Source organism: Bufo bufo, chromosome 10 (assembly GCF_905171765.1).
Source record: "Bufo bufo chromosome 10, aBufBuf1.1, whole genome shotgun sequence".
Classification (NCBI taxonomy): Eukaryota; Metazoa; Chordata; class Amphibia; order Anura; family Bufonidae; genus Bufo; species Bufo bufo.
This window is the reverse complement of record NC_053398.1, coordinates 53,030,486-53,050,718: the sequence shown is the minus strand read 5'-3', so window position 1 is coordinate 53,050,718 and position 20,233 is coordinate 53,030,486. Positions and strand designations below refer to the sequence as shown.

General features: G+C 46.8%; 1 protein-coding gene across 1 annotated transcript in view; it reads right to left on the bottom strand.

Annotated features, from left to right (window-relative positions):
- The window catches only part of CAPN1 (calpain 1), an 89,004-nt gene extending 69,282 nt beyond the window's left edge, over positions 1-19,722 (bottom strand). Inside the window, exons 1-2 of the mRNA XM_040410133.1 lie at positions 19,548-19,722; positions 15,496-15,792 (exon numbers count right to left, since the gene is read on the bottom strand). Of these exons, the coding sequence (XP_040266067.1) occupies positions 15,496-15,762 (267 nt within the window). The 5' untranslated portion in view covers positions 15,763-15,792; positions 19,548-19,722. The remainder of the gene's footprint in view (positions 1-15,495; positions 15,793-19,547) is intronic.
- Positions 19,723-20,233: the final 511 nt, after the last annotated feature.

Genomic DNA, 20,233 nt, shown 5'->3' with positions numbered 1-20,233 from the left:
AAAAGAAATATGTTAATGCAAATTCTTGCCAATAGACCCATAATAAAACTGGTTTATCAGATCCCAACAACAATAATTGCCTATATCTTGCTTTTACTGGTTTTGGACTTTGACAAGAAAAAAAAAACATAAGACCAGAATATACATGTAAAAGTACAAGGACATATGCAGTAAACGTTAAAGGGACACTGACAGGCCAAATCAGCATATATAGTTAGATATATGACATTACAGGTCTTATAGAGTCTTTTAAAAGCATACAAGTATCCCCCCTGTCCACCTTATAAAGAGCGAAATATAAAGTTTTATAACCTGCTTGTTCGGTCAGCAATCTGCCCAAGGGGCGGCGTTTCATGTGAAAATGCGCCCAGCCAGCCTTCCCAACTGCCGTTCTTAAGCCCCGCCCAGCTCATCATTATTCACTTCGCTGGGCGGCGGCTAGAACTCTCCCCAGTCCTGATCCTGCGCATGGGCAATTCAATCCTCTGGGCATCGTTCATACCCAATCTTCTGCGCCTGCGCCCCGCCATGGTTAGATTGCGCATGCGTACACACACAGCCTGCCTGCGTCTTGGAGGCAGCTGCAGCCTCAGCCATGCACTGTTCAGAGCGCTGCTCACTCACATCGTCAAAGGGGTTAATAGTGCGTCCCAGAGGATTGAATTGCCCATGCGCAGGATCGGGACTGGGGAGAGTTCTAGCCGCCGCCCAGCGAAGTGAATAATGATGAGCTGGGCGGGGCTTAAGAACGGCAGTTGGGAGCGGCTAGCTGGGCGCATTTTCACATGAAACGCCGCCCCTTGGGCAGATTGCTGACCGAACAAGCAGGTTATAAAACTTTATATTTCGCTCTTTATAAGGTGGACAGGGGGGGATACTTATATGCTTTTAAAAGACTCTATAAGACCTGTAATGTCATATATCTAACTATATATGCTGATTTGGCCTGTCAGTGTCCCTTTAAGGCTTTGTTCACATCTGCATTGTGAGTTCTGTGTATAATTGACGTTACAATGCTGTGCAACACAGGACATAAGATAAACTCCAATGGCGCCCAGATAGACCCCACTTCCGCCCTTGTGTCCGGTGCTGCATGCCGTGCTGTTCTTGCTGGTAAAGGGTCACTAACTCTTCCAAAAACTTTTGATCAGTGGGTATCTGAGCGCCGAGACCCCCACCGACAGGGACGGACTGGAAACTTATAGTAGCCCTAAAAAAACTAACTAAAATTGGCCCCATGTTGTGGCCCCAAACTGACAGAAGATGGGGCAACACAAGCAGATAGGGCCAGCATAAGTAGGCAGAGACCACTGAAGTATGCAGGGCCTGCAATACTGTAGTGCAGCACAAAATACTGCCCCAGCAGAACCAAATACCACAGTGCAGCACGAAATACTGCCCCAGCAGAACCAAATACCACAGTGCAGCACAAAATACTGCCCCAGCAGAACCAAATACCACAGTGCAGCACGAAATACTGCCCCAGCAGAACCAAATACCACAGTGCAGCACAAAATACTGCCCCAGCAGAACCAAATACCACAGTGCAGCACGAAATACTGCCCCAGCAGAACCAAATACCACAGTGCAGCACAAAATACTGCCCCAGCAGAACCAAATACCACAGTGCAGCACAAAATACTGCCCCAGCAGAACCAAATACCACAGTGCAGCACAAAATACTGCCCCAACAGAACCAAATACCACAGTGCAGCACAAAATACTGCCTCAGCAGAACCAAATACCACAGTGCAGCAGACAATACTATATGACCGCCCGGGGACGGTGACACAGTAGAATTCAGAAGGGCTCCTCTGGGTGTAAGCCCACCAGGACATTTCTCTGTTGCGTCTCTAGCCAGTCCAACCCCTGTACACCTACATTTCCTAGAACGAGGGAAGAGAAGCATATCGCACTTTCTCTAATCACCGCTGAGGGCAGAATCAAGATGGTCCCATAGACTTCTATGGTGCCAGTCTTGTGCAGCGAGGTGAGCCGTTCAATGTAATGTTTAAAAAAAGTGGGTGCAATATAGAGGAATAGAGTGGGAACTGTATGAGAACACATGGGTTAGGCAGGTTACTTATAAGGTAGTAGAATGCCACAAATCCTGTTTTTCTTCACAGTGCCTGCTCTGTCTTGCTTTAATCCTCCACCTCAGCATTACTGTCAAACGTGTAGTGATGCATACTGCAGATGTTGGTGGGTCACTTCAGAACATTGTTCTAGCCTCAGAGTATGGTTCTGGCAGAATGCCGTCCCAATGTGCGTAGACCAGTATGAAAAAATCTGCAGCATAAATTGACCTGTGGTAATGTCAATGCTGCGGATTTCTCCTTCACCCTTTGCAATGCATAGAGTGAAATCCGCACCAAAATCTGTGACAAATCTGCATGTAACACATGCCGCATTTCCATAAAATATCTGCAGCGGAAAATCTGCACTGTCTGGCTTTAGGGTACATCCACACAAAGGATTTTGGAAGAGGTCTTGAAGCAGAACTGCCTGCAGGATTTTCTGCCAAAGCCAGAATTGGATTTGGAAGGAATCAGAAATATACAGGAGCAGTAGTAGGAAGAACAGGATCGGAGGCGCACCTTTAACAACTCTTATGAGTGACGCGTTTCAGGGCCAGACAGGCCCCTTCTTCAGACCAACTTCAACAACCCACTCTTTGGTCTGAAGAAGGGGCCCATCCAGCCCCAAAACGCATCACTCATAAGAGTTAATAAAGAAAATCAACCTATTCCTGCTGCCCTGCCTGGTTGTGCCGCCGATCCCGTTCTTCCTACTACTACTGCACCTTTATCCTGCACAGCCGTGCTTGAGGGGATACGTGTGGCAGTGTCGGCGATTTAAAAACCTACATGCTGTATTGAACGTTATTGCTCCTAGCACAATGCCATAAGGTGAGTCTCTCCAAGTAGAAGCTTTAACCGGTTCCTCCTTACAGTCCTACCGTATGTGCGCTGCTCTCTTCCAGAAACAAAAGGAAGGATTTATACGTCTCCCTCCTGCTGGATCCACTTCTGGCTTTAGCTGAAAATTCTGCAGGCAGATCCACCTCAAAACCTTGTCCAAAAAACTCTGTATGGCCATACCCAAACCCTTAAAGATTTGATTGGGTTCATCCTGATGCTCTTTTACATCCACACCTGTAACCTCCTAGGACAGAAAGACCTAGTGATTTTTAGCCCCAAATTTCTTTCTAGGACCCCTAGGTTAAAGGGTTTTTCAGAAGTTTCTGGGACCCCTAGGTTAAAGGGTTGATTGGTTGGGGTCAGACACCCGGTACCCCCGCCAACCAGCTGTTTGAGAAGGTATCAGTGCTGGCAGGGCCGTCTTTAATATTGTTTGGACCCTGGGCAAGAATTTACTTGGGCCCCCTAGATCCCGCGTTCCCACACCCTAGCATGCAATCACGCCCTCCACTACAACACACACACACAAAAAAATATCCACACACCTCGTCGAGTAGTAAACTTTAATAAGGATGAGTGGCCACTACAGGTGTTCCTTGGCAGTAATGTAAATACTGCCTTTTTTTCTGAAAAGGCAGTGTTTACATTAAAAAGCTTGCAGAGACAGGTTATAGCCACCAGAACTACTACGTTTAGCTGTTGTGGTTCTGGTGACTATAGTGTTTCTTAATATAGAGGGGGAAAAAGAATCAGCATAAAAGTATCATAAAATGGCTGTATCATTATTCTAAAAATTAAAAAAAGCACAACTTCTGACACAAATACAGTAGGTGAACCCGATTTTGTGTCAATCTCGCTGTATTTCTCGGCGAGATTGAGCACATACGAGCCCCATCGCGGGAGCCAGCGCCGAGCTGGCTTGCCGCGATGGAGAGCAAGCGCGTCATAGAAGCGACGGGAGATCCGACTTGGATTCCCGCCAATTCTACACGTGTGCGGCGTTTGTTATGAATCCTGAGGGGGAAGTCCCCGCCGGATTTTAAATAAAAATCCGGCCTGGGTCCCGCCCTCAGGAGCATACCGGGCCCTTAGGTCTGTTATGGGTTGTAAGGAGAGCCCCCCCTACGCCGAAAAAAACGGCGTAGGGGTCCCCCTACAATCCATACCAGACCCGTATCCAAAGCACGCTACCCGGCCAGCCAGGAAGGGAGTGGGGACGAGCGAGCGCCCCCCCCCCCTCCTGAGCCGTACCAGGCTGCATGCCCTCAACATGGGGGGTTGGGTGCTCTGGGGCAGGGGGCGCACTGCGGCCCCCCCACCTCAGAGCACCCTGTCCCCATGTTGATGAGGACAGGGCCCCTTCCCGACAACCCTGGCCGTTGGTTGTCGGGGTATGCGGGCGGGAGGCTTATCGGAATCTGGGAGCCCCCTTTAATAAGGGGGCCCCCAGATACCGGCCCCCCACCCTAAGTGAATGAGTATGGGGTACATCGTACCCCTACCCATTCACCTGCAAGAAAAGTGGTAAAAACACAAATAAACCACACAGTGTATTAAAATATTTTATTTTTCTGCTCCGGAGGCCGCCCCCTGTCTTCTTTATTAGCTCTTTTACCAGGGGGGGGCTCTTCTTCTTCCGATATCCCGACGGGTCTTCTCCGCTATCCGGGGGGGGTCTTCTCAACTCTCCGGGGTTCTCCTTCTGTCTTCTCCTTCTGTCTTGTTGTCTCCTTCTGTCTTCTGTCTCCGGGGGGGGCTCTTCTTCTTCCGATATCCCGACGGGTCTTCTCCGCTATCCGGGGGGGTCTTCTCAACTCTCCGGGGTTCTCCTTCTGTCTTCTCCTTCTGTCTTCTCCTTCTGTCTTGTTGTCTCGGCGCACCCCGATTCTTCGTCTTCTCTTCTTGTTTTCGCCTCTCTCTGTTGTTGACTCGAAGAATCGGGGTGCGCCGAGACAACAAGACAGAAGGAGAAGACAGAAGGAGAAGACAGAAGGAGAAGACAGAAGGAGAACCCCGGAGAGTTGAGAAGACCCCCCCGGATAGCGGAGAAGACCCGTCGGGATATCGGAAGAAGAAGAGCCCCCCCCGGAGACAGAAGACAGAAGGAGACAACAAGACAGAAGGAGAAGACAGAAGGAGAACCCCGGAGAGTTGAGAAGACCCCCCCCGGATAGCGGAGAAGACCCGTCGGGATATCGGAAGAAGAAGAGCCCCCCCCTGGTAAAAGAGCTAATAAAGAAGACAGGGGGCGGCCTCCGGAGCAGAAAAATAAAATATTTTAATACACTGTGTGGTTTATTTGTGTTTTTACCACTTTTCTTGCAGGTGAATGGGTAGGGGTACGATGTACCCCATACTCATTCACTTAGGGTGGGGGGCCGGTATCTGGGGGCCCCCTTATTAAAGGGGGCTCCCAGATTCCGATAAGCCTCCCGCCCGCATACCCCGACAACCAACGGCCAGGGTTGTCGGGAAGGGGCCCTGTCCTCATCAACATGGGGACAGGGTGCTCTGAGGTGGGGGGGCCGCAGTGCGCCCCCTGCCCCAGAGCACCCAACCCCCCATGTTGAGGGCATGCAGCCTGGTACGGCTCAGGAGGGGGGGGGGGGCGCTCGCTCGTCCCCACTCCCTTCCTGGCTGGCCGGGTAGCGTGCTTTGGATACGGGTCTGGTATGGATTGTAGGGGGACCCCTACGCCGTTTTTTTCGGCGTAGGGGGGGGCTCTCCTTACAACCCATAACAGACCTAAGGGCCCGGTATGCTCCTGAGGGCGGGACCCAGGCCGGATTTTTATTTAAAATCCGGCGGGGACTTCCCCCTCAGGATTCATAACAAACGCCGCACACGTGTAGAATTGGCGGGAATCCAAGTCGGATCTCCCGTCGCTTCTATGACGCGCTTGCTGGGATGTGCTGTCGCTATCCCAGTGAGTGCGAGATCTCGGCACCACATCGCCGAGTATCAGCGCGACGCTGTCGTGCTGAAAACACAATCTCACAAACACCTACTGTATATAGTATTTTGCAGATTACTTTTTTCTTTTTTACAATGTGCAGATAGTACTGTACTACTAACCCCTCCATCCACCCCTACATACAGGGTAATACAGCGCACATACCTCTTACATCCAGTGACGTCTCTTTGAAGTAGATGTTCTCTTTCCTCCCCTTCTCCTTTCAGACCAACAGACCCGAGCACCATTTTTCAGCCATTTCTCGTCTCTGCAGTTTGACAAACAAAATCTTAGTTTACTACTTTTCCATCATCCTCCCATCTTCTGTAGAAATCATCCTACCACCCCCAATACTGTGCCGCTGAGATCCCCAATACTATACTGCAGAAACAGATAAACCCTCTGATAATAGTAGTACCATGCAGATAGTGCCCTTCAATAATTATTGGCACACAGTGCCCTAAAATAATTGCGCCCAGCAAATAGTGCCCCTGACACTAATAGTGTAAACATAACGTCCCCCAAAAATAATTGTGGTAATCTGATACTGTGCCAAGGTGCCCCCACAGTAATAGTGCTCCCAAAAGTCCCACCAATAGGAATAATTCTCTGCTAGAGCACACATGGTAGTAATAGTGCTCCTACAGTGCCCCCAACATGTCCCCACTGTGCCCCAGAAGTAATAATGCTCCCATAGTGCCCATACTATGTTCCCCATAGACCCCCAGTAGTAATAAAGCCCATCATAATGTCCCCAGTAGTAATAATTCTCCTTATAATGTACCAGTTGTAAGTATAAAATACCCCCTCTTAGTGCCCCCCATAGATAAGCCCATAGTATTCCTCTCTCCGCTTCCCTATAGTACCCACCATAATGTGCCCCAGTATAAAATACCCCTATACAGAGCCCACCATATAAAATACCCCATCTTTGTGGCCTCAGTAGAAGCGAGGGGATGGGGGATATAAAATACCCCTTCTTTGTGGCCTCAGTAGATGCCCCCATAGTGCCCGCAATAATGTGTCAGTAAGAAGTGCCCCCATAGATGCCCCCATAGTGCCACCCAATAATGTGCCAGTAAAAAGTGCCCCCATAGATGCCCCACAGTGCCCCCCAATAATGTGCCAGTAAGATGTGCCCCAATAGATGCCCCCGAATAATGTGCCAGTAACAAGTGCCCCCATAAATTCCCCCCAATCATGTGCCAATAACAAGTGCCCCCATAGATGCCCCCAATCATGTTCCAGTAACAAGTGCCCCCATAGATGCCCCCCCAATCATGTGCCAGTAGCAAGTGCCCCCATAGATGCCCCCCAATCATGTGCCAGTAGCAAGTGCCCCATAGATGCCCCCAATCATGTGCCAGTAACAGGTGCCACCATAGATGCCCCCCAATCATGTGCCAGTAACAGGTGCCACCATAGATGCCCCCCAATCATGTGCCAGTAGTAGTACCATATAAAGAAAATAAACACTTAGACTTACCCCTATCAGGCTGGCAGCGATGCGATGCAGGTCTCTTCCGGCCTGTGTCCCGTGCTGTACAGCTTAGGCGGCGCGATGACGTTATCGCGCCGCCTGCATCGGCCTCTGATAGTTTGCAGGCCTAGTGCCTGCAAACTATCAGAGGAACAGGGAAGGGAGACGATTCCTTGGGCCCCCCAGGAGCAACTGGGCCCGGGGCAGCTGCCCCTTTTGCCCCGCGTTAAAGACGGCCCTGAGCGCTGGCAGTAGTGCCGCGACCTTCTCTCAGTTTTCCCTAGATCATGTGACATCATGTTCAACAGTCACATGGCCTAGGCACAGTTCAGTCCCATAGAAGTGAATGAGCATGAGCTGCGATACCAAGCACAGCCACAATAGGCTGTACGGCGCTGTGCTTTGGTGAGCTGAGAGAAAGCGGCGATGCTACTATGAGTGCCGATGCCTTCTCAAACAGCTGATTGGTGGGTCCCAGGTTCAGATACGGATGACCTATCCAGAGGACAGGTCATCAGTATAAAACTCCCGGAAAACCCTTTTTATTCTGTAATCCTTGGGTTGTGCCCCCTCTGTGCAGTATATCATGGCAGATCTCTGACACTAGTGTGCAACTAGCTTTAGGCCTCATGCACATGACCACACTGATACCAGCCGTGTGTGTTCCGCATTTTGCGGAACGGAACCTTCCGCCCTAGGATAAAAGTGCAAAGTGGACAAGAATAGGACATGTTCTATATTTTTTTTTTTGCGGGGCTGCGGAACAGAAGTGAATGGGTCCGCATCCAAGCGGCAAAATGCGGGTCGGATGTGGACCAAAACAATGGTCGTGTGCATGAGGTAGAGTCTTCCCACTTATTTTAGGTACCAGTGCTCTTTACAATTTGATCCTTAAGGCTAAATGCACACGGCCTTGTTCCGCGGCCCAGAGCGCGGTCCGTGGTACTAGTACTGTGCCATTCACAAGGCAAGCACTGCCTCCCCCACTCTAAGGGTGTGCGCCCCGTGCTGTGGACCGCAAATAGCAGTCTGCAATGGACCGGCACTGTCCATGTGCACACCATTTGCAGAATGCAGATGCGGACCCATTGACTTGAATGGGTTCGCGATCCACAAGAGATGGTCCGCACTGCAAAAAAATAGAACATGTTCTATTATTTTAATTTTTTTTTGAGGTGCAGAGGCACGGACCGAAATGCCACGGAAGCGCTTTGATACGTTTCTCTGCTCGTCACCACGCTGTATCTTGAGGATTGCGGACTCATTCAAGTCAATGGGTCCATATCCGTGATAAGGAGTGTACAAGGCCGATGCCCGTATATTGTGGGCCGGCTGTTTGTAGTCCACAATATGGGCACGGGGCACACATGATCGTGTGCATGAGCCCTAAGGGGAAAGCTGCACTCGTCATGGTTAAACCCGTCTTTCAGTCGTTCCTAATGAATTGTGCTTTGTTTTGACAACATGTTATTGAAAAGGGAAAAAAAAAAAAAAAAAAAAAAAAAAAAAAGAAGAAATCACTCCATCCATGGACTATATTAGTCACGGTCTCCTTTCTCTAGTAAATGTAGCACTTCTGTATTTCTGTTTTTCTACACATATTACAACGAAATGCTGCACATTCAAAAGCTGCCAGCTACGGATGAGTGAATTGGTTCTAAAATTCAAAAATTTAGCTCAAATTTTCCCAAAATTTCTGATACTACTGAATTTGAATTTTGTGTGATTCGATTTGGGGGAATCAGGGGGAGGAGAGAGAATGGAGAGAGACTTTAACAGGTGATCGGAGCACTTCATCAATTCGGGTTGAATTTTGATCAAGTCGCTCATCTCTACCGCCAGCCGAACGCTCCTCTGGCCGACCCCCATCGTACACATGCACAGGGGAGTAGTCGGCTATCAGACACCTGGCTTAGGTCTATCAGAATAAAAGGAAGGTGCAGTCGAAATCCAACTGCCCAATACTTATCCACCCATCTGCCCTCGGAGAGAGTCAAGAGGCCTCAAAGCACATTAGATGACTGACGGGTTCGGCCATCATTTATCTAACGTGTATGGCTGACTTCAGGCCCAGCGGGCACATTTACTTATGGAAGGCGCCTCATAAGTCAGTTGGAGTAACATGCAACAAATTTATTAAGATGCGCACTCGTCCTAATAAATCTGTCGCATCTTTGGCCTTTGTGTGCACCTGAAACGGAAAGCACCGCCTGCTACAGGCCGGTGTAGATTTCAGGTATAATTTACACTAGTTTTCTGATGTAAATGACCCGAAATATATCAGGTTATGGAGACCCCACCTCCTTTTGCCAAACTCCATCCACTTTTATTCTTAAAATGCTGTGAGAGGCAAAAAACCTTTAAAACATTGCAATTTTTTGCACAAAATTGCTGCTGTCGCTAACATTTTGTGACTTTTGTATACCAGAGAACTCACATAAAGCCCTAGTACAGGGGCGTAGCCATAGGGGGTGCAGAGGTGGCAGTCGCTACCGGGCCCAAAGACCCTTGTGCCACATAAGAAGACACCAGTGTTATAGAAAGTGCAGGCTGGGAGAACTCATTTAGAGATTTTGCACTGGGGTCCAGAATGTTCAAGGTAGTTCTCTGGCTGGAGGGAAGGGGTTAGGTTAAAAATTTGGGAGGTGCCGTTTCAATTTTTGCCTCAGGCAGCAAGAAGGCTATGTGCACCCCTGCCCCTTGCAACAAAGCATTGAGGGAAGGGGGGGCCCCTCGCTGAACTCTTGCACCAGGGCCCATGAGCCTTTAACTACACCCCTGCCTAATACCTGTTCCCCAGTACATTGCATGTAACCATAAAACCAGACAGACTGGTGGTGGAACTGATGGATGAAATGACAAGTGCTTTATAGAGGACCCGTCACCACTCCTGACAAGTCTGTTTTGGTAAATAATCACATACCTCACTATCTTGAGGCATTCATTGTTATTCTCCCTGGAAATGACACCTGGGCGTTAGCTTTCCCCTTGTTAATAGACTGTGTTCATACACTGTCAGCAGCGTCACATTGTACAGTCGTGGCCAAAAGTTTTGAGAATGACACAAATATTAGTTTTCACAAAGTTTGCTGCTAAACTGCTTTTAGATCTTTGTTTCAGTTGTTTCTGTGATGTAGTGAAATATAATTACACGCACTTCATACGTTTCAAAGGCTTTTATCGACAATTACATGACATTTATGCAAAGAGTCAGTATTTGCAGTGTTGGCCCTTCTTTTTCAGGACCTCTGTAATTCGACTGGGCATGCTCTCAATCAACTTCTGGGCCAATTCCTGACTGATAGCAACCTATTCTTTCATAATCACTTCTTGGAGTTTGTCAGAATTAGTGGTTTTTTGTTTGTCCACAAGTTCTCAATGGGATTAAGATCTGAGGAATTTCCAGGCCATGGACCCAAAATGTCAACGTTTTGGTCCCCGAGCCACTTAGTTATCACTTTTGCCTTATGGCACGATGCTCCATCGTGCTGGAAAATGCATTGTTCTTCACCAAACTGTTGTTGGATTGTTGGAAGAAGTTGCTGTTGGAGGGTGTTTTGGTACCATTCTTTATTCATGGCTGTGTTTTTGGGCAAAATTGTGAGTGAGCCCACTCCCTTGGATGAGAAGCAACCCCACACATGAATGGTCTCAGGATGCTTTACTGTTGGCATGACACAGGACTGATGGTAGCGCTCACCTTTTCTTCTCCGGACAAGCCTTTTTCCAGATGCCCCAAACAATCGGAAAGAGGCTTCATCGGAGAATATGACTTTGCCCCAGTCCTCAGCAGTCCATTCACCATACTTTCTGCAGAAGATCAATCTGTCCCTGATGTTTTTTTTGGAGAGAAGTGGCTTCTTTGCTGCCCTTCTTGACACCAGGCCATCTTCCAAAAGTCTTCGCCTCACTGTGCGTGCAGATGCGCTCACACCTGCCTGCTGCCATTCCTGAGCAAGCTCTGCACTGGTGGCACTCCGATCCCGCAGCTGAATCCTCTTTAGGAGACTATCCTGGCGCTTGCTGGACTTTCTTGGACGCCCTGAAGCCTTCTTAAAGAGAACCTTTCACTAGTTTAAAAACTAAAAACTAACTATATCAGTGGGCAGAGCGGCGCCCAGGGGTCCCCCTGCACTTACTAGTATGTCTGGGCGCCGCTCCGTTCGCCCGGTATAGGCTCCGGTGTCTGCAGCTTCCTCTGTTGTACTGGGTGGAGTTTTTGTATTAGGGTTGTCCCTTGCTGCAGCGCTGGCCAATCGTAGCGCACAGCTCATAGCCTGGGAGTCCCACTGATATAGTTAGTTTTTAAACTAGTGAAAGGTCCTCTTTAACAAGAATTGAACCTCCTTCCTTGAAGTTCTTGATGATCCTATAAATTGTTGATTGAGGTGCAATCTTAGTAGCCACAATATCCTTGCCTGTGAAGCCATTTTTATGCAACGCAATGATGTCTGCACGCGTTTCTTTGCAGGTCACCATGGTTAACAATGGAATAACAATGATTTCAAGCATCACCCTCCTTTTAACATGTCAAGTCTGCCATTTTAAACCAATCAGCCTGACATAATGATCTCCAGCCTTGTGCTCGTCAACATTCTCACCTGAGTTAACAAGACGATTACTGAAATTATCTCAGCAGGTCCTTTAATGGCAGCAATGAAATGCAGTGGAAAAGTTTTTTGGGGATTAAGTAAATTTTCATGGCAAAGAAGGACCATGCAATTCATCTGATTACTCTTCATAACATTCTGGAGTATATGCAAATTGCTATTCTAAAAACTTAAGCAGCAACTTTTCCAATATTTATGTAATTTTCAAAACTTTTGGCCACGACTATACATGGACATGCTTCACCGACAAGGGCAATGGTAGCACCCAATTTATACATATATTTCCAGGTGGAATAACAGAGGAATGGCACCATTTTTTAAAAAAATTTCAACCACTCCTTTACTTTTTATGGTTTGTGGAGCTGCAGGGTGTTGGAACCCTGGCGATCAGATATTGATGGCCTATCCTGAGGAAAGTCTACCAGCAGTACAGGAGTAGCCAACCCCTTTAAGCGTAACTACCGTCATGGCCAAAAGTTTTCAGAATTACATAAATATTGGAAATTGGAAAAGTTGCTGCTTAAGTTTTTATAATAGCAATTTGCATATACTCCAGAATATTATGAAGAGTGATCAGATGAATTGCATAGTCCTTCTTTGGCATGAAAATTAACTTAATCTCAAAAAAACCTTTCCACTGCATTTCATTGCTGTCATTAAAGGACCTGCTGAGATCATTTCAGTAATCGTCTTGTTAACGCAGGTGAGAATGTTGACGAGCACAAGGCTGGAGATCATTATGTCAGGCTGATTGGGTTAAAATGGCTGACTTGACATGTTAAAAGGAGGGTGATGCTTGAAATCATTGTTCTTCCATTGTTAACCATGGTGACCTGCAAAGAAACGCGTGCAGCCATCATTGCGTTGCATAAAAATGGCTTCACAGGCAAGGATATTGTGGCTACTAAGATTGCACCTCAATCAACAATTTATAGGATCATCAAGAACTTCAAGGAAAGAGGTTCAATTCTTGTTAAGAAGGCTTCAGGGCGTCCAAGAAAGTCCAGCAAGCGCCAGGATCGTCTCCTAAAGAGGATTCAGCTGCGGGATCGGAGTGCCACCAGTGCAGAGCTTGCTCAGGAATGGCAGCAGGCAGGTGTGAGCGCATCTGCACGCACAGTGAGGCGAAGACTTTTGGAAGTTGGCCTGGTGTCAAGAAGGGCAGCAAAGAAGCCACTTCTCTCCAAAAAAAACCATCAGGAACAGATTGATCTTCTGCAGAAAGTATGGTGAATGGACTGCTGAGGACTGGGGCAAAGTCATATTCTCCGATGAAGCCTCTTTCCGATTGTTTGGGGCATCTGGAAACAGGCTTGTCCGGAGAAGAAAAGGTGAGCGCTACCATCAGTCCTGTGTCATGCCAACAGTAAAGCATCCTGAGACCATTCATGTGTGGGGTTGCTTCTCATCCAAGGGAGTGGGCTCACTCACAATTTTGCCCAAAAACACAGCCATGAATAAAGAATGGTACCAAAACACCCTCCAACAGCAACTTCTTCTAACAATCCAACAACAGTTTGGTGAAGAACAATGCATTTTCCAGCACGATGGAGCACCGTGCCATAAGGCAAAAGTGATAACTAAGTGGCTCGGGGACCAAAACGTTGACATTTTGGGTCCATGGCCTGGAAACTTAATCCCATTGAGAACTTGTGGTCAATCCTCAAGAGGCGGGTGGACAAACAAAAACCCACTAATTCTGACAAACTCCAAGAAGTGATTATGAAAGAATGGGTTGCTATCAGTCAGGCATTGGCCCAGAAGTTGATTGAGAGCATGCCCAGTCGGATTGCAGAGGTCCTGAAAAAGAAGAACCAATACTGCAAATACTGACTCTTTGCATAAATGTCATGTAATTGTCGATAAAAGCCTTTGAAACGTATGAAGTGCGTGTAATTATATTTCACTACATCACAGAAACAACTGAAACAAAGATCTAAAAGCAGTTTAGCAGCAAACTTTGTGAAAACTAATATTGGTGTCATTCTCAAAACTTTTGGCCACGACTGTACATAACTAAGAAGTCCTATACAAGACTGCCTGTGTCCGTCTACAGTGGGACTTGGTGAGAAACAGCAGTTTGCATATATTACATGGGTGTGGTGTGATGGTTCATATCTGTCCTTCAGTTCCTGGCATTCTGCCAGAGGAAAATATTTTATCATCACAGAGAATTTAGCAATTTCATAGGCATATTCCAGTAATTTGAAGTTATCCCCTATCCACAGGATAGAAGAAAACTTCTAGATAGGTGAGGGTCCCCCGCCGATCACAAGAAGGGAGACCCCATACTTAACAGGGCCCCTGAAATGAATGGAGCAACATGTCAAGCATTGGCGGGGGTCCAAAATTCAAATGACCAGATTATCCCTTTAAAACATAGACACAATGCAATATAGGGTGAAGATTTCAGGCAACTTGGCTTGTAGGGCGGGTCTCTTTTTTTTTTCAGTGCCATCTATATGGATGCACTTCATATTCAGAGATCAATGTAAGAATCCTGTACATCGGGGCATTTAAATGAACTTACATGGATAAGCACATCTGTACTCTAACCCTACAGCAGGGGTGGCCAACCTGCAGCTCTCCAGCTGTTCTAAAACTACAACTCCCACCATGCCCTGCTGAAGACTGATAGCTGTAGGCAGTCTGGGCATGCTGGGAGTTGTGGATGGGTTGGCCATTCCTGCTCTATAGGATCTATGAGTTTTACAGGGCATCTGTCAGCAGATTTGTACCTATGAGACTGTTCGATCTGTTACATGTGCACTTGGCAGCTGAAGACATCTGTGTTGGTCCCATGTTCATATGTGCCCGCATTGCTGAGAAAAATAATTGTAATTTTATTTATGCAAATGAGCCTCTAGGAGCAACGGGGGCGTTACCATTACACCTAGAGGCTCAGCGTTCTCTGTAACTTTTGCGTCCTCTGCACTGTACACGTCATCATGCTTGGCCTTGTCAATCAAAGTGCAGAGGACACAGCAGTTGCAGAGAGAGAAGAGCCTCTAGGTGTAATGGCAACGCCTCCATTGCTCCTAGAGGCTCATTTGCATATACTAAAACATACATTTTCTCAGTAATGCAAGCACATATGAACACTGGACCAACACAGATGTCTTCAGCTGCCAAGTGCACATGTAACAGGTCAGCCAGTCTCATAGGTACAAATCTGCTGACAGATGCCCTTTAAGCATTTTTACATATGTTTTAGTGGTGGTTTTTATCATTTGCATCATTTTATACAGGCATTTTTCCTGTTTTTTGACATTCTACAGTAAAATGCTAGAAAAAAAATGCTAGAAAAAAATACTATTTTGATACAAATGACACTTGAATCCCTGCCCCCCCACCCCAAAAAAAAAACAAAAAAAAAAACACCACTATAAAACTGACAAAAATTAAACCAATGTATGTAGACTTTTCAATGGTCACAGTATTTTTGTAGAAAGCAAAAAAAAACACAATCAAATTTGAATGTTGGGGTTTGAATACTGGGACTGTAAAATGAAAGTTAATACAGTTTCTTACCGTAGGACGGACCCATTTAACTCCATAGGTCTTCGATGAGTTTGGACCAAGCTCCTTAAACCCCAGTGAGTAAGCAGAAGGAGGAAAGGTCTCATCCTTAAAGAGAGTTCCACTTTGTAAACATTCTTGCTGGATCCGATCAAAATCCTGCCCTAAAAACTTCACAGCATTTTCATGTTTTCCAATGCCAAGCTCGTGGTCCCGTTGCTTCTGCAGCTGAGCAGAGATCCCTGTGGCGTACACTGGAACAATTACTTCGTCAGACATCTTGACTCTCCAGCAGATCCAAGTCTACTCCTGAAACACATGCGTCACTCATTTTACATGCATAAAATCTGAATATCCTAAGAAAAAGAGAATGAATCATACACAGATCGGCTCAGCTATTCCCGCCTGTCCCATAGCAGTGAGCGGAGAGGTGGCCGCGCTGGCGTAAGGCGCTCTCCATTCATTTCTATGGGACTGAAAAAAGCTGTTATTTTTGGAACACCATTAGCGATGAATGGAGAGTATTCTACGCATGTGCGGTGTGGTCTCCTCCACTTTGGGGGCCCATTACCTAAACAGGAGGGACCTACACCCATCTGACTTTGATGGCAAATGTGTTCTCCTAATAAAGCTTCCAAACTTCATTTGAAGACCTCTCAGTACCTACCGTGGGGCCGAGTCCCTACATACCCAGCCAAAACTGCCAGGCGACCATCTAATGTAAGAGATGTTTGCCAAACTTTTGTTACTGATGTTGGGTGAAGAATAGGATTGGGCGTTTTTTCTTTCAATTTGCCCAATATTTTGTTCTCAAGGGAGAAAAGTGGCCACCGGAGGTGTCTGGCAGTGGCTTACTGCCCTCAGATTGTTCATTTATATGGAGAAGTCTTCAGAAATTGCTATCAGCCAAATGAGTGTTCAGCTGACAGCTATTGAAGATGTCTGGCCAGGGACAGGGATTTTCAAGGAGTTCAATATTGATGGGCTGTATTCAGGATAAGTCATTGTTATCTGATTGGCGGGGGAATCGAGGAGAGGCCACCACCAATCAGCTGTTTAAAGAGGCCACATTGCTCCTCCAAGCGCTGCTTCCTCCTCACAGCACCATCCACTGTATAGTGGCAGTGCTTGGTATTGCAGCTCACGCCCATTCACTTAAATGGAATTGAGCTGCCAATAAATCAATAAACGTGACTAAGACACTGTATGGCCCAGACAGGCGTACGGTACTAGCACATTACATCTCCACAAAAAAAGCCACTAGGGCTAAAAATACCTAAATCTACCACCTATCATTAATATGTACAAAACTAATTGGGGAACCTATCTAATAAAGCTTCACTTTTATTCGTAATCTAAATCCTAAGTGCAACCAGTGAGTGCAGTCAAGCTGTACATATAGTACAATGTCAGAAAAAGAAAATGTGTCGTGTAAAGATTGTATAAGGTCCGTCTGCCTGAGGTCACACTGCAATACAAACTACCACAATGTCAGCAGTCGCTAGCCGACAGCCAGGCTCCCTCAGGGGTGTCAGACGGTAGCATCCAGGAACGCTAAACTGAACTTTATAAAACCTTCCATTTACGTCATCACTACGATGCTCAAGGCTACGGCCAATCCCCATCTCCGGTGCTCCCATAGAAATGAATGGAGCGACGGCGCTCATTTCCGACAAACCGCTCCATCCGTTGCGGATAGGGGATAACTTTCTATGACATGAATGTGTTAGTAAGTTATTCTGTTTCCCTATAATATAACAATTCTGTAGCACGTGTTCTTAAAATTCTGTTATTCCTACTAGAAATATATGAATAATTTGAAAATTGAGTGTAACCAGTTGGAGGCATGTCCCTGCACAGCCTGACACTGCCCAATCAGTGCTTACAGTATCTCACTTTGTAGGGAGAGGTCACTTTGACAAGGGGAATGGTTAACAGCCAGTTGTCAACTTATTCATAAAGTTTCTAGGAGGAATAACAGGGGAAACGGCACAACAGAACTGGCGACACTACAATGAAAAATGTCTGATTTAGGCCTCATGCACACGGTCGTTCATCTGTCGTTCTGTGCATTGGGGACCGCAATTTGCGGTCCCCAATGCATGGGCAAAATCCGTGCGGATTCCACAGATAGATCCAGACCCACTCAACTTGAATGGGTCCGTAGTCTGTGAATGAAGTACTTTTTTGCAGTGCGGAGGCACGGACAGGCACTCCATAGCGCTTCCATACCTCCGTTCCGCATCGCACCTTCCAGATTGCAGACCGTAACACAGGCAATGGCCGTGGGCATGAGGCCTCATTGTATTTTACCTTCCATGTAGCCACTAATGTATTAACGTCTTATTTTAATTACACATGAAAACGTACAAGAACATAAAAAAACTATTTGAGAACATTTTTACATAATATTACATCAAAGGGTCGTAAATGACTGTAGAACAAGAAGCCTGATCTGAGCAGCACGTCTCTATATACGGGATTATGTAAAGTTACAAATCAGGGGCGTAGCTATAGGGGAAGCGGCTGCTTTGGGGCCCTGACCCAGAAGGACTAAAAGATTTGGTCAGGGCCCCCTCAACAGTATTACACAATGAAATGATATACAGTGACAGTATAGAAAATGGATGGAACAGCTGCCGGCCTGGTCTGAGAGAGCGATCTTTACTGGCCACAGGAATGGGGGCGGCATGAAAGAAAGGGGTCGCTAAAAAGTTACTGGGGAAGGGGGGTCCCATTCAAAAATTTGCTGTGGGGCCCAGTCATTTCTAGCTACGCCACTGTTACAAATATATACGTAAAAATATCCCACTTTTGTATTGTGTGTGAAAACTAGGGCAGTTGCTAATAGCAACCAGACTGTAGTTTACATTTACAGAAGTCATCTGATTGGTTGTAGACCGGGCCGAAACTCTGATTTTGGGAATAGGAGTCTAATGAGGTCTAGGGAGGTTCACTGCTGCTCCAAAGCGGAAATATCCAGCGACACACCAGACTGAATGTCCGCCACCAGAATTTCTATTACAATACCCGAAAGTTGAAGATCTGGTTGCACCCAGTGCTAGGGGGCTTGTTAGCAGGAACCATTTTTTGCGGAAAAGTACATCTCGGTATTTTTTTGTCGGGCCGCGGAATGGATGTGGAAAAAAAAAAAAAACGGTTGTGCACATGAGCCCCTAAAGGCAAAAGGGAAGCATACTTACCTACTCCTTTGGTCCCTAGCCTTGTCCACCTCATCTGGGTCCCTCATTTTCAGCATTTGCTTTGACGCTGTAGTGATTTGCCCCCCCTCATGCACATGACCAACCAGCCTGACCAAAGGGGAGCACCGCTGTGGTCAGTGATTGGCTGCAGCAGCGTCAAAGCGGATGTTGAGAGTCAGGGAGAGAAGGAGCCAGGACCCAGCTTCTGCAGGTCTGGCCAGAAAACTCCCTAAAAGGTGACCAACCCCTTTAAAAAATTATATAGCCCGCCAGTGCTAGTCCTGATGAAGTATTCTCTTCATATAGATGACTAGCGGCACTAGTAATTTGTCCTCCTCTATAGAGGTGGAAGTCACTGCTATAAGGCCATATTCACACGTGACTGAAATGCTGCAGATTTGTCACTGCGAATATTCGTGCAGCAAATCTTATAAAGTCGCATGGACGCACCCTTACGCCGAATTCACACTTCGGTTATTTCCATCAGCTATTGTGAACCAGGGGCAGGTAAAAAACACAGATCTTTCCATTATACCTCATCTCTGTGTAGGCTTCATTACTTGTTTTGGCTCACAATAACTGAAGTGTGAACTCGGCCTTTCGACAATAGTGCAATCCAGACGTTCAGTACCACAAAGTGTTAATGAAACCTATGGCAGTTATTACCATGCAGAGGTCTATAGATCAATACATCTTAGTTGCAAAATACCTATTTATGTAACTTATTGGCAACCAAAACACAGTCTTGTAAAACTTTCCTCAACTGTCCCATCCCTGTGAACACTCCCCCGAAAACTAAAAATATCACAACTAAGGGAGGGTCCTTCTCAAGCCGTTTAGGGGTCACTTTTTGCCACCTACCTTTGCTGAGGACCCTGGTGGCCACTAGTGAGGGTCTCTCGTGTGTAATATGCTGCAGCTTTGGCAGTCTCACCCTTCCAGGTAGTTTTTTTTGGGCTGCGTTGTTCTTGCTGCAGTCTCCTCCCTGCTCTAGCAGTCTCTCAGACCCTCCCTGGGGCTGTCTCTCAGCAGGCTGGCCCTGGCTCTCCACCATCAGACCCTCCCTACTGCAGGAGGTTGGATGTCTCTATCCTGTCTCTGACTCCTTGTCGCCCTCCCCCCTTGTCTGTAGCAATCTGCAGTCCTCTCTCTAATGTATGTGCTTGCACTGCTTGCTTTCTGTAGTGTCCTCTGCTGGGTGCCGCCTAGATCTGAAGAGGCTTGTCAGCCTGAGAGGCTAATAAAATACTTGGCCCCCTCATTTAAAGGGAACCTGTCCCCGTGAAATGCAGGGCAATCTGCAGGCAGCAGGTTATGGAGGAGCTGAGAAGATTGATATATAGATCTGTGGGAAAAGATTCAGAACAATTTGTATTTCATTCATTAAAATTAGGCTCGAGCCAATAGACATTCGGATCATAGATCCGAAGTCGATTCGTTCAAAACCTTCATTTTTAATGCTGTTTCCATATAGCATTAAAATGTATTGGCTCCGTATGAGCAAAGTTTGGATCGCCGGAGGTTGCGTGAGACTTCGGCCTCATGCA